A 16,240-nucleotide genomic window follows, 5' to 3' on the forward strand; every position below is an offset into this window, starting at 1 on the left:
TTAACTCCTAGATGTTTTATAACTTTGCATGGGTGTGTTCATTTTTTTGTTTTTGTAGGAATTTGTTTTTTTCCTTCAAACCCGAGTAGGGCTTTTGGGCGTCATTTTGTGTTTGTTTTTTTCGGGCCTCTTCTATTTGGAATTTTTCGGCATCGTTTTCATGCACGTTTTTTTTTTCTAGGTGTCATTGTTCTGAGCAATATTTTCTACAAAACAATGGTTGTTGTGCACAATTTCTGCAAAATTGTGGCCATAGTCTTGCATCCTCACACGAATAGCCTACAATTGTGTGAAAAACGACCTTCGTGTTTTGTGATTTCTCAGTTCCTTTTTTTCTACAAATGTTTTTGATTTCTGCCCACATTTTGAGTTTTTTGACCCAAATAATGGTTGATTTTTGTTCCTTAACACAATTTTTAAAAACCCTCGATCTCTACTATACGAATAGACCACCTATTTCCACCACTTTTTTCACAACAATCAGCTGGGTTTCTTTCAAAACTCTTGGTTTTCGTGTCGAATTCAAAATCTTTTTATAGATTGTTGGTGGGTCTTTGCAGATCTCAATTGAGTCAATCTCCTTTTTTTCTAGGTGCATCATTTTCTATGCCTCAATTTTTAAGCTTGCAAAAACAGAATCTAATTTCATATTCTTTTTGGGTTTTTCAAGATCTCTTTTGGATGTCCTTTCATTTTTATGGGTCTTCTACCAATCTACCTTGAACGTTGTGCCATTTTTTATATTCAATTTTTTAACAAAAAACATGTCATGACATCTCTCACCAATCTTCTCTTGTAAGGCAGTCAGTGATTGAACAAAAAGAGCTACAACACCTAGAAGTAGAGAATGATGATGATATTCGAGCATCATCGCCTTGAGGCGCTTGTTCTGGCTACTGAGACTCATCCTACCACAATCGATGCTACTCAAGAGAAGTTTGATGAGTGTAATCATGAAGCGGTTATGCTTATTAAGCTTTCAGTTACTAAAGATCAGCTACCTTCAAGTGTCGTCTGACAAAACAGCTGCAGAGATCTGGAAAACACTGAAGGACCTCCATGAGACATTAGATAAAAGAAAAGCCTGTTTTCTAAAGAATCACCTATTCTCTATTATAATGGATGAGCATATATCCTTACAAGAACATGTTCTAAAGATTAAGGACATCAGAGATCAGTTTAAGGCCATTGGTTGTATAATGGAGGAAGAGGATATGGTGTCATTACTCTGAAAAGTCTACCATCATCCTATGAGCACTTTATTGAGACGCTCAACATTATTGCAACTAATGTTGACCTCAAATTTCCATATTTGTGCACCATACTTCTACAGAAAGACTCATCTCAAGCATCTGCTCAGTCTCATAATAGCTCCAAGAAGAAGCAAACCAGTGCACAAGTTTGGTATGTGATCCAAGAATACAAGTCTTGCATTGCTTATAACCAGTGGAAGTAGGGAGGGTGTCAACCACAGGCCAATATTGCAGAAAGTGAAGAGCTCACTGATCAGCCTGAATCTACCTTTTTCGCCTTTTGAAGATTCTCTAGCAAAAAATTTGTTTTGAAGTTAGATTGACTATTAAGGGAGGATATTAGAGTAAAATATCTCTAATTTTGTTTCTCTTCCATAGATTTACTTCTATTTATAATGGTCACTCTTGTTCTATGTTTCCATATTCTCTTTGTTCAATATGGAAACTTTATCTTTCTCTCTTCAGAATGTTTCTATTTCTCTCTCTTTGTTCATTATAGAAACATTCTTGTGTATACTTGTATATATAGATCATTTATGATCTCTGTTTAACAACAAATTCATTATTTTACCATAATAAAGACCAAATAGGATTTCATGACTGATAACAATTACAAAGGGGTTTTTATGGTAAAGTATGTTTTTACATGCAATAGAAGGATAACATATCTCAACACATGAAGAGGTGGGTAACTCCAGTACATTCTAAGCAAGATACCAAAGTCTGATTGTACTTCATTACATCAAGTGCATTGGTTATAAGCATTTCAATAGATGTGATTGCCACCTAAACAAGGTATTCCCAAGTTGACATAAGAAAAATTAGTACTCATGACTTGGAAGCACATCTAGAACCTATGATCCAAGTACAGTCTTCATTATCTTTATGAGATTATACAATCTCAAAAACCGTTCTATACATAATGCAAAATCAAAAGTCGTTACAATTTTCATGAATAATTTCCAAAGATTCCCCTTGTCAAAAGTCCCCCATTACAATGTCAAAGCTTTATATTTGTAGTCACCGTGATAACTAACTACTTTTGGGTTTGTAGCCAAGTTAGAGCATGGAATTCATTCATGTTTTAACAACTAACTCGTAACTTTCACAAAATAAAACCCCAAGTCCTAATTTTAACTAAAGGAAAGTTAAGATTCAAGCATGAAGTAAATCATGAGATGACAAGCTACTTTGAAGAAGACCAGATTTTTTACTTTGTTTCGTTCCATCTTTGTCTCCTTCATTTTGATAACTTTCGAAGACCTTCTTGGGGCTAACCACTATTTGAGCTTGTCTTCTCTATTGCATAAAAGAAATTGGTGTACACTTTACTTTCATTTCAAATCCTCCAAAATCTCATATAGCCCAATTCTCTCTTGTTTTCCACCATGAATAATGGTATTTCAGATTTTTTACTTTGTTTCGTTCCATCTTTGTCTCCTTCATTTGATAACTTTTGAAGACCTTCTTGGGGCTAGCCACTATTTGAGCTTGTCTTCTCTATTGCATAAAAGAAATTGGTTTACACTTTACTTTCATTTCAAATCCTCCAAAATCTCATACAGCCCAATTCTCTCTTGTTTTCCACTATGTATAATGGTATTTCATCGTAAATTTCAATAGCTTTACATCTCCAAGCACATTGAAAAACTTGCATTTGAGAGATCTATAACAAACCATATGTCAATACTTCACCATTTTTACGTAGTTATGTCTAGCTTCTGTTACAAGTTCGAACTTCTTATTGAATTTTGCCATCAAACCAATATGCAATGCTTTCCTAAGAACATTTGTAATACATGTAATGTCTAGGAATACTCTTTCCCTTCGCCATTTCTATCAAGGGCTTGCAATCTTTATCCCACCTATCTATTAGACATAATACATGTAGAATCAGTGTATATTATTTTCCTTCAATTCCTTCAACATGTCTTTCGCCTTCATGAGATAACTCCCTGAGATATTTTGTCCAGTATTTCACACATCCCGTTTGTGGTGCTAAACACTATTTCAAAGTTCTCTTTCTAATTTCAAAGTTGGAGGATTTAACTATACACCAATATTCACTTTATGCCATCTCTTTCTTGATTTATTGGAAAAAGTTGGAGGATTTAACTTTATGCCTGCCAACTGCATTTTCTTGAAAGTTGCTGAAAGGCAGTTACAGGCTCTTGAAATAGGGCTTCCAATGGTCGCAAAGTGTAAGGACTTAATTCTAATATTTAAAGTTAGAATTTTGGGACCAAAGGCACAAAAGTTGTTCAGGCTTTTAAAAATGTGATAGATAGAGTTCGGCAAAAAGGTGGACAAAGTTAATGTTTTGGAAAATTTCACACGAAAGTTAAGGTTTGGGGTTGGATAAGTGTGAAAGTTAAGGTTTTTAATGATCTTCTGTGTACAAAGGGTGAATGTCTTGGAAATTTTTAATTTTGGGGTCTTCTAAAATCAAGACAAGGACAAAACCCCTATATAGCAATAAATGAGGTCAGGATGCAAACCCTTACCTCTTGTGTGATTCTATTATGCACTGATTTACAGCACCGGATTGAAATTGATTATCTTAAGATGGTCTTATCTTTCATGCCAAAGTTGAGAATCATTTTTTATTTAGATTGAATGACAGATTTCTTTTTAAAAGAACTGAAAATATAAGTCATTCTTCTATATGCCTTGAAAACATAAGAAAAAATAATTCCTTCATTGGGGAACAAATCAGACATCTCTGATAAAGGTATTAGAGATTTAAGCTTTTCCTTGCCTTTGTGCTTCTACAATTGAATTATCTTCAGGATGAACGTTCCTATTTCAGAACTGGATATTGTTTTTGTTTCCTCTACAATGGTCTGTAAGGTTTTACTTTTACTTGTAGCCATGAGTTTAGCATCTATCTAATTCTCCAAACATTGTAATTATTTCCATTGAGTTTGTGAGATGTATCAGCAGTGAATTTATTGTTGGAACCCATCAAAATTTATATCAATTTCAGGTTTTGAAAATAAAGGATGAATTGAAAAAAAATTGTGAAATATAAAATGTTTGTTCTCATTTTTCAAATATATAAACTTTAAGATATTCAGAGTTGTATTAAACAAATTTAACAAGTGTTTCAAAAAATTACCCCATCACAGGATAAAATGGAATATAGGTTAGGGAATGAGACAAGATAGTACAGTGAACGAACATCTACTGTGTGCAGGGTCATGTCCTATCCTGCTCCCAAACTAGTTCATCATGACTAGTGAACTATTGGGAAAGTTTTTCAAAAGACCCAGTTAGTTTATATACAGTACCCAGGGCAGGCTGTCTTGGCAATATGATGATGACAAAATATATATGTCATCAATGCTTTCCCTTAAGTTTTTCATGCAGTAATGTATGGCACAGTGAGCCACTATGAGATATGTGAGAAAGGATCTGCTACAAGTTACAACAGGCATTTGAACGGGCACCTGTTACATGTATAATCTTTTAACAAAAGAATGAAAACACTTGATAGGCCCACAAGTTTACAATACTTTCTTCAATCTAATACAATTATCACAATGGTTATTCAACTTCCAGAAAAAACAGGTGCCATAAATAGTCACAATCATATATAATTCTCAAGCTAGAAGAGGCACTGCATGATTCTCAAACATAAATGGTCTTGAACTATATTTTTTTCTTACTAACCATAACGCCAATGAAAGTAAAGGCTGACTAGATCATACCTTGTAACTCTCAGCTGCCACATAGACAGGTTTGTTCATGCTATGAGCTACCAAAGCAGTTTGATACGTTCCCATCATGTTTATGATACCTCCACTCTCAACCACACCATCTGCCCCAAAGAGTACCAAATCCACTTTCTCCATGGTATATGCCACAGCTGAATCAATGATAAGTTTAACAGGAACACCCACTGCAACAAGTTCCTTTGTCATCTCTATGCCTGTGTTATCTGGCCTTCCTTCTGCTTACAAAATAACAGATCAAACCTAAAATGTCTGAATGCTTTTCTTCCACACATGAAATATGAATAGAACTTTTAGAAGAAACCATACACCAAGACTAACCCGTGCAAAAGACACTAAAGTGCTTCCCATTAGATGATGCCATCTTCAACAATGCCAAGACAACTCTGGAGAAACCATGAACCAGAATTCTGCTACCATCAACTATAAAATCCTGACCAAGCATTGCAATGGTTTTACGAGCCTGCAAATTATGCTACAAGTAAGTATTCAATTTGCTGCAATAATACTGTGCTAATCATCGCTCTCTCTTTCAGAAACATGACTTTCTAATATTGAGGTGTGATATAAACAAAAACCATATCTACTACTCTAACTCAGAAGATGATTCCTTAATCAATATATGCATGTGCAAAATACATCTAAAAACAAATAGAGAAGTACAGATTCACACCTTCAGGGATATTTCTCCAAACCTTTCTCCGCGTTCTATAAGGCGAGACTTGGCTGTATGAAAATCTTCATACTCCAAAGCAGATGTCCGAGTAACATATCGCGTAAAAAGGTTACAACCAGCAGATAATGAAATAGAAGTCTCATCCCACGACTGGTGGCACATAATAAACAAAACATAAGATGAAATATTACAATTGATATATAATTGTCCATTCTATTGTCCTTCATAGTTAGTTAGCAAAATGGAAATTGTAGAAATAATCTTCCTTAATTTACAATTTAAGCATGGTATGATTTAATCCTTGAAAAGAAATAATACAATTCCAAAGATTTTTCTCTGCTATCTGAGAAAGAAAATTATTGAATCTTTCAAAAGATATGGCTATCCAAAGAGAAAATGATGGCTCTGCAATAACAAGAAGCTCACCTGTAAAATAATTAATTATATATATGGTAAAAATAGTTACAGTATGAGCACATAAAACAATTAATTGCTTACAAATTTTCCTGATAGATTATTTAGATCAAAGCTAGTTGCTTTGTACAATACCCAACTTCTTTTAAATATAGAATGTTCTTGTTTTCATTGTAATAGGACAATTAAAAAACAAAAAGAAGACATGATGCAAGAGCATCAAGCATGGTTTTGAGTGGACCCTATCTCCACAAGCTTAGGGTTATGTTTGGGGCCTCTCTATGGACCTTTTCCTATGTTTGCATAATTATTGGTTTGATGGCGTTGGCGTTAAAGCTCTTTTGGTGGCTGTTGATAACGTGATCTTCATTTCATGGGCAGACCTTGGAGATTGTTTGACGATCTTTGATTGTGTGGAGTTAGCTTATGTGATCTTGGATTTGGATCGTTGGATGGCATGTGGACCTACGTCTAAGACCACATGGTTTTATTTATCATATGAGTTAGTTATGTTTGTGATGTAGGAGCATCCTGGGCTTGCTTGCAATCCTAGATGTTAGGAGGAATTTTGACTTAGGTTATGGAGTTCGGTAGATACTGGTGCTTGGCATGGTCTCTAGAACTCGGCATGGTTTGGGAGCTCGGCAATGCTTGGGAACTCACTCGTGTTCGGCTTGGTCTTATTGACACTCAGCTTGGTCTTGGTTTCTATTGGTGCCGAGTTATCTCTAAAAAAACTTTTGGCATTTAATTTATGTATGGGTATTTAATTTAGTATTGTAGCCAACTTGTGGCTCGACCTATATTTAATGTAAGGGATTTAATTTAGTTTGTAATGAGCTGGGCCAACTTGTGGCTTAGTTGGGTATAAGTAAGGGGTCTTGTGGAGTCTTTAGGTATTATTATTCTAGCTTGGAGAAGGGGATGAAGCGTAGATGCGAATTTTGAAGAGCTAGGGTTGTGACTTAGGAATCAAAGGATTGCTTGGTGGACCTGAGGGTACAAGTGTCAATTCTTTTTGGTGTTCTTATCCAGTTGTGGATCTGGACTAGCTGGAATTAGTGTGTGGTAATTGGATCTTGTGGGATCTTGCAGCACTGGTATTGTATTTGTTGTTTGTATTTGGCCCTAACCCGGAAGACCTTACAGCAGGGTATATTGCATGTAATCAGTTATTTTATGAATAAGAGTTGTGATTTGGTATCAAATCTTGCCCTTGTGTTCCTTTGTTGTGTTTCTGCTATGTGGTTATTTGCTAGGGATCTAGACATCTCCTTTGGGTATTCTCTTGTCTTGTACTGCATCAGTTTGTAATCTTGGGGCCTATCCTAAGTGTTTATTTAATCTGCCAGGTCAACTTGTGGCTTAAGTGTTTATTTAATTTAATCTGCCAGGCCAACTTGTGGCTTGAGTGTTTATTTAATTTAATCTGCCAGGCCAACTTGTGGCTTGAGTGTTTATTTAATTTCATCTGCCAAGCTGACTTGTGGCCTGAATGTTTATTTAATTTAATCTGTCAAGTTGACTTGTGGCTTGCTAGTATAAGTTATAGAGTCTTGAGATGTCTGGAGGAATTAGTTTAGCATGGAGTAGCTGGGAGCATCTCGAAGGATGATAGCTTGGAATATAATTGGTGAAGGCCTTTGATTTTTCTGAACTTGTGAGATATTCCAGTGTTTATTTTTCTAAATAGAATTGAAAGCTTGATAGCATAGGCGGGTGGCATCTACCTGATGCCAATACCATTCATATTTCCCAAATCGCACCTACGGAATCAGGTCATGCATTACTGTTTATTGTGATTAAGTCACGCATTCTGAACTTGCCACATTGCCTCTTAGAGCAAGCCTCCATAATTGTTTTCCCTTGAAAATTCAGTTTTGGGATGTGTCATTTGAAGTATTCTTCTTCTATTACAAACTTGTTACAAAAAATGAATTATCTGATTGCCGAAAGGCTTTACTTGTGATAGCTTTTGAATTTGAAGCACATATGTTTTCTTTCAAAGAGACTATCCCATACAAAGATATGATCAATATACCTCTGAGATGGGGTGCTTCTCGATATGATAAAGGAACAATCAGAATAAAGGCTGAACTCATTTATGATGCCATAAACCAGAACTGGCATTAAAGATGGCAATGTATAAGTTCTCTATGAACCAAATATCATATAAGAAAACTCCCTAGAATTCATCCATGAGGACCAGCATGGTCAAGGTGAAGGGAGGGAGTGGGAATCATCCTGCAATGAAAGGAAATTATATTCAATATTAATACTCAAAATCAATAACTAAGTTAGCTCATGTAAATCCTTTGTATAAATTATTGTCATCAAGTCGAACGGTGGGTGATCATGCATCTACGTTGCCCATCTGAAATCCTTGGTCAAGGTAAGTTAATGGCATGATTATCGTTGTGATCAATAGAGGTCAGAATGCTAACAGTTGTGAGATAGGTTGATTGGCAAGTGTCCACAACCTCGTCAGCTGACTAGTCGACACTATAACACCAAGATGCTCAGTGACTAGACAGGGTGTCCCAAGCCAACTCCTAGGGTAGGCAGAGTCTTTCTCAATAGAGATTGTGTGGGGTTAAGTAAGGTCCACGATTGGGAGTTTAAGCCCATGGCAATGCTTCTCCTCTCTTCTAGATGCCAAGGCTTGCACAACACAGGGACATCATCCAGTCATTCTCTGGTATCTTTTCATGTTCTCATATTTCATTTGATGAATACATTGCTATCATGTATTTTAAATATTTCCTAATGTCAAGAAATTAGTTTATGAAATACAAGTGAAATGGTAGTTATTAGTTGAATGTCATGTGAATCTAGTAGTTGAAATGGTTGTTAGCTCCTAGTTTTTTGGAAATATAAATTACAGTTAATTCGTATTTCCCCTTCATGTGAAAGGATAGAATAATTGATTTAACTACATCTCCTTTCATTTGGTTAAAATTGTGATGCTTTTTTCTTATTTAATTGGTTAATTAGATTTCAGATTTTTAGTTTGTTGCATATGGTATTAGAGCTCCAAGTTCAACTCTGAACCCTAGGCTCATCACACTTTTTATTCAAATCTATAAAACTGAAGATGTAGATTTAAATAGTAAACGGGATGTATACTCGAATGACACCTCACAAGAAACCCCGGCACCCCATATTTTCCTATCTGATTAAGAACATGCCAAAACATGACTATTCCTATTGTTCCATACCCAAGGATAATGAAACCTTAGCGCAAGGATTGAGACAAATCAAGAAAGAGAGAGTCAAGTGGACTCTGGCAAGGAAGGCCATAATGAGAAACAAACTTATTGGGGCATGGAATGCCATGCAAACTAATCCTCTTATGATTTATCATTAACCATATAAGTGGTAGGACAACCCCAGAGATGAAAACGGATAGAATACCCAGGAATAGGATGCCCAGTATATTGTTAAGTTATTATTTTTGGTGTGTCCTTAGAAGAGGAAATTTTTGTAAATAATGTAGTTGCAATTGCAACAAGCAAACTTAGTTAAAGCAATAAAATAAGCAATTGGCAATTCTTCTCTTTCGTTGTACTTAATCTCTTTAAGCAATCATATACTTGTTGTAAACAAATGTAAGAATAATATTGATTAAAGAAACAAATATATATCACAAGGAAACTCAAACTTAAAAAGATGGCCAGCAATAGAAACCCTGTAGAGAACGAGGTAACCAATGGGGTCAATCCCCATAACTCCTCCGATCTGTTGATCCAAATTTTGTAAAATACACAAAAAAACCAGAAAATATGGAAAAGAGAATAAAAGAAATGGCAGCCCAGATTGGGTGAGGTGAGGAAGAGACCCACTCCTCACTTACTCTGTAAAAACTTGTCTAGTTATATCTAACTTAAACAACAACTTCTTCCTACCAATTCCTAGGTCCGATACTTGGCAAGCTCTCCGAATATTAGTAAATATAAAGTTTCAAATTCAAGCTAAATAATGCAATCAATGCCTACAAGAAATTAGATGAATGCCAATTTGATATATGATTTTGCCCTATGAATTCTTGTAAATAAATAATCTTAGGAATGACAAGAGTTTTCACATTTAATTTCCAAATGCTCTATACTTCAACAATATATATAACAATGATCTAATCAACACCAAGAACCTGGAATTTATATTTCAGTCGTCAAAGGAGCTCCAATTATAACCCATACGCTGCATATGGATGCCAGGAATTAGTCACCAATAACTGATCGCAAGCCACACACTTGCAAGAAATTCCCTCTGTGATTCAAATAATGGATATCCAATATGTGCAGACATTCCAGTATTAAAATGGTCCTCCCAAACAATGCAATACCTCCTGTTGTCTGTAATCGGAGGACTTCCATAGGCTGCCACACATCATAAAGGAGCAATTACGCAAGTCCAGATATTGGTGACGGCTCACCTTGATTCAGCCACAAGCTTGGAACATGGAACTTCACAAGAGATGTCAGCCCCCAATTCCACAGGGAATTAAATACCAAATACAGTGACGTCCAGCTTCCCCAATGTAGAACTCGGACTCCAGGCCTCCGCAAGAAACAACACTAGCTGAAAGTCAGTGTTTCCAAATTTCATGCCCTTGGAATTCTTACTGAATTCACCCACACAGCCTTTCCAACACAATTTGATACACCATTATGCAAAACATTAGCTTTCCCATGTTATTCAATTGTAATGCAAAACTCACCAATGAAACTCAGTCTTCAATTATCCTCTTCCACAATGCAGATAATATTCAGCAAACCAATCTCCAAGCCCAATAGAAGTAGTTGGAGATTCTCACAACCCATTATACCATAGCTGCGAATTGCAGTCAACCTTCAAGTTAAACTTCAGAATGATAAAACCAATCTCCCTAACACAGACAATCACAGATAGGAGACTAACCAATGAAATCACTATATATCAGCAATGACTCCAGACAATCCTCAGAAACCCTTATACTTCAGCAAGGGTGTACAATTCCGAAATTAGGAAAAAGCCACAAAGGCACAAAAGCAAATATATAATCAAACATGCTTTTTCCCAATGTAATGAGCTCTCGTTTATAAGCTTTTGTTGGCAGAAGTTTCCATAAAACTTCACTTCAGAAAACATGGAAGTTTCCCAAAAAAAACTCAACACTAGAAACTTTCCAACTTGTTTTTTAGAAATATCACTTAAAGTCATTATTAAAATAATATAAACATTATTATAATAATGCAACTCAATAAATAATAACTAAATAAGAGCTCATGCAATTATTAACCTAATTAACTGCAAGCGATGACCAACGGCCAAGCCATCCATTGCCCTGCCAAAAATAGCAACCACTAAAAATGGACTTACTAAAAATAGTAAATCCATAACTGAGACCCCCAAAATCCCCTATCAGCTCACGAGAGTTGCTATAGTGAACTAACTTGGCCAACTACAGGAACCTACTAAAAATGGGGACATTACATCCTCCAAGGTCAAAACCTGAGAACTCTAGCCATAGCGAAAAAGAAAAACAAGCTTCACTAACACCCTATGAAAAACAAAAAAAACAGGAAATAGTCAGTGACCTATCCACCAATATTTAGAAGATCAAGCCTCCTACGTTCTCAGGCTCTGAGTCTGGAGAAGATGTCGAGGCACAGTTAAATGAGATGGAGCAATACTTTGAAATCAAGAGCTTTTCTAAAACATCTAAAGCAGCATGGGGAATATATCATCTCTCCGAAGAAGCGGCTACTTGGTGGGGAAACACCAAAATAGAGCTCAACATCAAGACCATTAAAATCACATGGAACGGCTTTGTCTCCATTTTCAAATACCAATGGTTTCCCCAAAACTTCTATGACCAGATACTGTTAGATTTCCAGAATTTCAAGCAAGGAGATATGACTATGCATAAGTACTGGCAGAAGTTCACCTATTTATTAAAAATACTTTCCCCCTTATCAGCAAGACAAAAATTTGAAAGTAGGAAGTTTATTATGGGCTTAAACAATAGGATTGGGGGAGTTGTAGATGTCCTCGCTCCATGAACTATGGAGGAAGCTCTCAAGAGTCATTCGACAAGAGCACAAAATCAAAAGGGATGACTCCATTCAAGATAATGTAATGCCTACCCCAAGTTGACTTTTATGTAGTATTGCCCGATTCTTTTAGGCCAGTTTTCTAATTGTGTTTTATGTTTATTGGTACTTAGTTACCAGATTTGATTAAATCTTATTTCATACTCAGTTGATTTATGTGATGAGTTACTTAGTTATTTCAGTTATTTTATGATGTTAGTTAGCTGAATGATTTATATGCAATTCTATGGTTACTTACCCCATACTTGCATGTGTTTGGTGTACCTGCATGTTTTATTTTATGTATGACGTTTCTGATGTGGTTGAGGGAGGGAGTCATAGTCACCTGCTAGTTGAGATCTACACGATGCACCACTCCCCACCATTGCCTATTTAGCTTAGATTATGTGTATGTACATGCTCGGATTTTATGCAGATTGCAAGTACCGGGCATAGACTTCACTGAATTGTCAGGATGAGCATACCCTATCACAGTTTCTCAATGGTAAAAGAGGGGAGATAATTCTCGAGTCCAAATCCTAAATTTAAGCCAATTGTCCTAGAAAGTAGGACAAGTATTTGATTTGTTTACCCTTTCGAATTTGTCAAGTGACGTAAATTCGTGATTTTAACCCTTGAGTTTGATCTAGTATTTTGTACTTTATAATGGGTTTTCGTATTCAGTCTTGTGGGTTTGTGATGATTTCTTGTTATAATTAAATCAAATTAAAGAGTTTTTAATGATTTAATTTAATGAAAATTTTATAAAGAAAATTCAATATTTAATTAATTGAAAAATTAATTAAATAAAAGAATTAAATTTAAAGATATATTTAAAGTTTTAATTTTTGGCGTAATCATATTTATTTAATTTAATAATATATATTTAAGAGTTCATTTTCATAATAAACTCTAAATATTATATTATTTAAGTTAATAAATACTTTATCAAAAAAAAACGTCTCAAGAATTAATTAAAAGAAAGAAATGGATTTAATAAAGATATTTTAATTAAATTGCAAAAAGGTTGCACATGAAAATTAAAATATAATAAAGTAATTAAGACAAGGAGTTTCGCGTGATTGTGCAATTGAATCCCTAAATTGGGGAAAACCTCCTTATTAGGAAATTAGAGTTTGTTTCTCCATACCAAGATTTGGAGGAGCAATTTTCGAGAAGAAGGTTTTCAGAAAAAGGGGGATTACTTGCGTGCTCCATGTGTTTGTCGTTTTAGCATCAGATCCAAGTAGGATCTTGTGGGTTTATTTGCACAGTAGTTTTCCATTCTTTGAATGCTCTGTCTTCTTCATGTTTGGATGAATTTTTTTTCAAAATTTCGATCTGGTTGAAACCCTTGTTGTAAATTTCATTATTCTTTGTATTGAGATCATCTATATGTGAATTGTGAATTAGAAACCCTCATTTGTAAAATTACAGAGAACCGTATTTTGATATGAGTAGGATTAGAAAAGAAAACAATAATGAATTATATAGATTTGATTAATTGCTCATATTTCTCTTATTAGTTTATTTGGAGAAATCTTTAAAAATAGATATATATATATATATATATATATATATATATATATATATTAATAAAATTACCATAGTAAATGATTTTACTGTGATAATTTTATCACATATTATTTAGAAGATAAAAAAATTGGAAATTGCAATGGGGGGAGGGTATTTGCGATTTTGCTTGTTTTTTATAGATAAAAAAAACAAAATAAAAATATATATAATAATGACATGGTGTGCGGGGCCACCAACCCCCCCCCCCCCCCATCTTTCTCCTCTCCTACGACTGGCAGAATTGCTACTGCTTCCTATGGCCGGCAGAACTACTGAAGCAGCAACAAGTACTGTTGCTAACACAACAGTACTCTGTTGTGGTCGTGTTGCCTCACTTTTCACCATGTACCAATTTTGCAAAGTGGAGATTAGCTTGTATTGTTTTTAATTTAGTCGAGTTGGTTGCCCCTTTTCCTTCCTCAAGTAATAAGTATCTCCATTGGGTTTTCATCTTTCCCTTCTCTCGCATTGTATGGCCGAGTGGGTTTTGTTTATCGTCATGAGTCTTTGGGGTAGTTTAGGACCTCGCTCGATGGAGATTCTTAAATTATTTTACTTCAAATGAACTTACTCACAAGTCATTTTGTTCCGAACTTACAGAAAGTTGGACTAGCAAAAAATCCAGTTTCATCTTCTCCTTGGCGGGTTCTGCACCCCGAAGGTGAAACTCCGCCGAGATTCCCAAATGCGATTCTCGAGCTTAAATGAAGAGAAGCAAATCATGTTATGGATAGAACATTCAAGTGTTGCCATCTTTTCACTATGGGAACCTTTCAAAACTCACTAAGATGATTAAAAAGGCCATCGGCGGAAAACTCAGAAACAGTGTCTCCTCGGCAGGTTTCGAACCAAGAAGTCAATTTTCCGAAAAGGTGTTTGTAAAAGAATAAAGTGAGCTAGTGGGTCCCACCTTTCACTTGTGAAGTCAGTTTTATATTTTCCGAAGGTTTAAAGTAAAGTGATTAGGGCAGAGAAGGTAAAATAAAGGGCATCGGCGGAAAATTCAAAAACAGCTTCTCCTCTGCGGGGTTTCTACCCTTGAAGGCAATTTTCCGCATCCAACGAAAGATCACTCTTGCAAGTATGGTTATTTGATGAATCGATTACAAGGAACTTAAAAAAGGTAAGGGAAGCATGTTGATCACTTTGAGGGAGGTATTCTGTTCTAATTTTGGCCAAGCGGAGTTTTACTCACGGAGTACTCCATTCCTAATTCTCCGCAGCTTGGTGTAAAACGGGAAAGTAAGCCATAATAAAGGAAAATAACCGTTGGGCCAACGGAAACAGTGAAAAGACAAGAAAGAGTCTGTTGTAACCTCCACCATTTACTAATCTAACGGATTTATCATTTAAGTCATTTGTGTGGCACGGATTTTAAAGATTAACAGGTGAATTGGAGTTTCTATATAGAGATGAACATAACGGATTTTCAAACTACTGCTTGCTCATTTGAACTGTTATGTTGTTAAATTGATTATTGAAATCCCCACAATTACAAAGTTCTACTCTCTATCTTATTTCGAGTTTTAAGATTTCCAATTATCTCTACCTCAATCGAAATGGCAACAAGATTTGTTGGATTTGATGGATTGGGCGGAATCAAGTCCACATGGTAGAATATCACAAACACTTCACTCCGTTTCTTTGATATGCAAGATTTCCAAAGAAGGTTGAGGGAAAAACCAGTTCATCCCATAACGGAGAAACTCCGAAGAAGTGGGCTAGTAGAAGCAGCAGGATTTCCCATAGTAGTGCAAGCCCCGGAGCTGATTATTGAATGTATCAATCACTATAACCCAGATACAAAGCAAATCTTACTGCCTGATCAAACGGTGTTAATCTCAATAGATAGGCAAGCAGTAGTCAATTGCCTGCGAATTCCAAAAAGAGAGTTCTCTGAATTAATAATTGGAGGAGCTATGTCCGAATTCTCTCTGAAGAAAATGGTGTGGCGAAAGGAGATCATGAGTTCTTGGTTCCAAAAGCCAAGAGGAGCCAAAAGTAAAGTTCCTAAAACCCTTTTTGGCACTGATCTCAAGCCTGAGATCGTGGACATTTTAATTCTTTTGCATCGATTGAAAGGTGAGGTCAAAGCCCTTAACTTTGTAGAATACTTCTTTTTAGTGCAAATTATCTGCTTGGATACACAATATATTGACTGGGCGTATGAGGTAAGTGAGCATCTATCTAGGGCTCTCAATGCAGCCAAGTTCTACAATTCATTTTATATGTCTTCCTTCTTGATATATATGTTGGCTTCCCTACAATTATGGCCGGGCCTCCCCAGAATAGAGAATTTTCCAGATGATGTAAAGAGTTATGAGTTTTACCCATGCTTGCAGTTACAGAATAGTTATGCAAAATATATCAGAGTTAATGATGCATTTACAATGAGGCTTTGCAGGGAACTCCAAGGGTGTCCGGAGCGGAGGTTTAGCCCAGAAGCAATGGCGGTCATCAACCAATTTGGCTGTTATTTTATTCAATTCTCATCTTTCTCTTATTTGCGTCTTG

At 35.7% G+C, this 16,240-nt stretch overlaps 1 protein-coding gene across 1 annotated transcript in view; it reads right to left on the reverse strand.

The window, feature by feature from the left end:
* LOC149572526 (uncharacterized) overlaps window positions 1-16,240 on the reverse strand; it is a 69,655-nt gene that overhangs the window by 12,559 nt on the left and 40,856 nt on the right. Inside the window, exons 2-4 of the mRNA XM_089813644.1 lie at window positions 5,661-5,813; window positions 5,309-5,450; window positions 4,964-5,205 (exon numbers count right to left, since the gene is read on the reverse strand). Coding sequence (XP_089669770.1) covers window positions 4,964-5,205; window positions 5,309-5,450; window positions 5,661-5,813 — 537 coding nt within the window. The remainder of the gene's footprint in view (window positions 1-4,963; window positions 5,206-5,308; window positions 5,451-5,660; window positions 5,814-16,240) is intronic.

Source organism: Cupressus sempervirens, chromosome 2 (assembly GCF_028749045.1).
Source record: "Cupressus sempervirens isolate cs-2001-9-10 chromosome 2, ASM2874904v1, whole genome shotgun sequence".
Classification (NCBI taxonomy): Eukaryota; Viridiplantae; Streptophyta; class Pinopsida; order Cupressales; family Cupressaceae; genus Cupressus; species Cupressus sempervirens.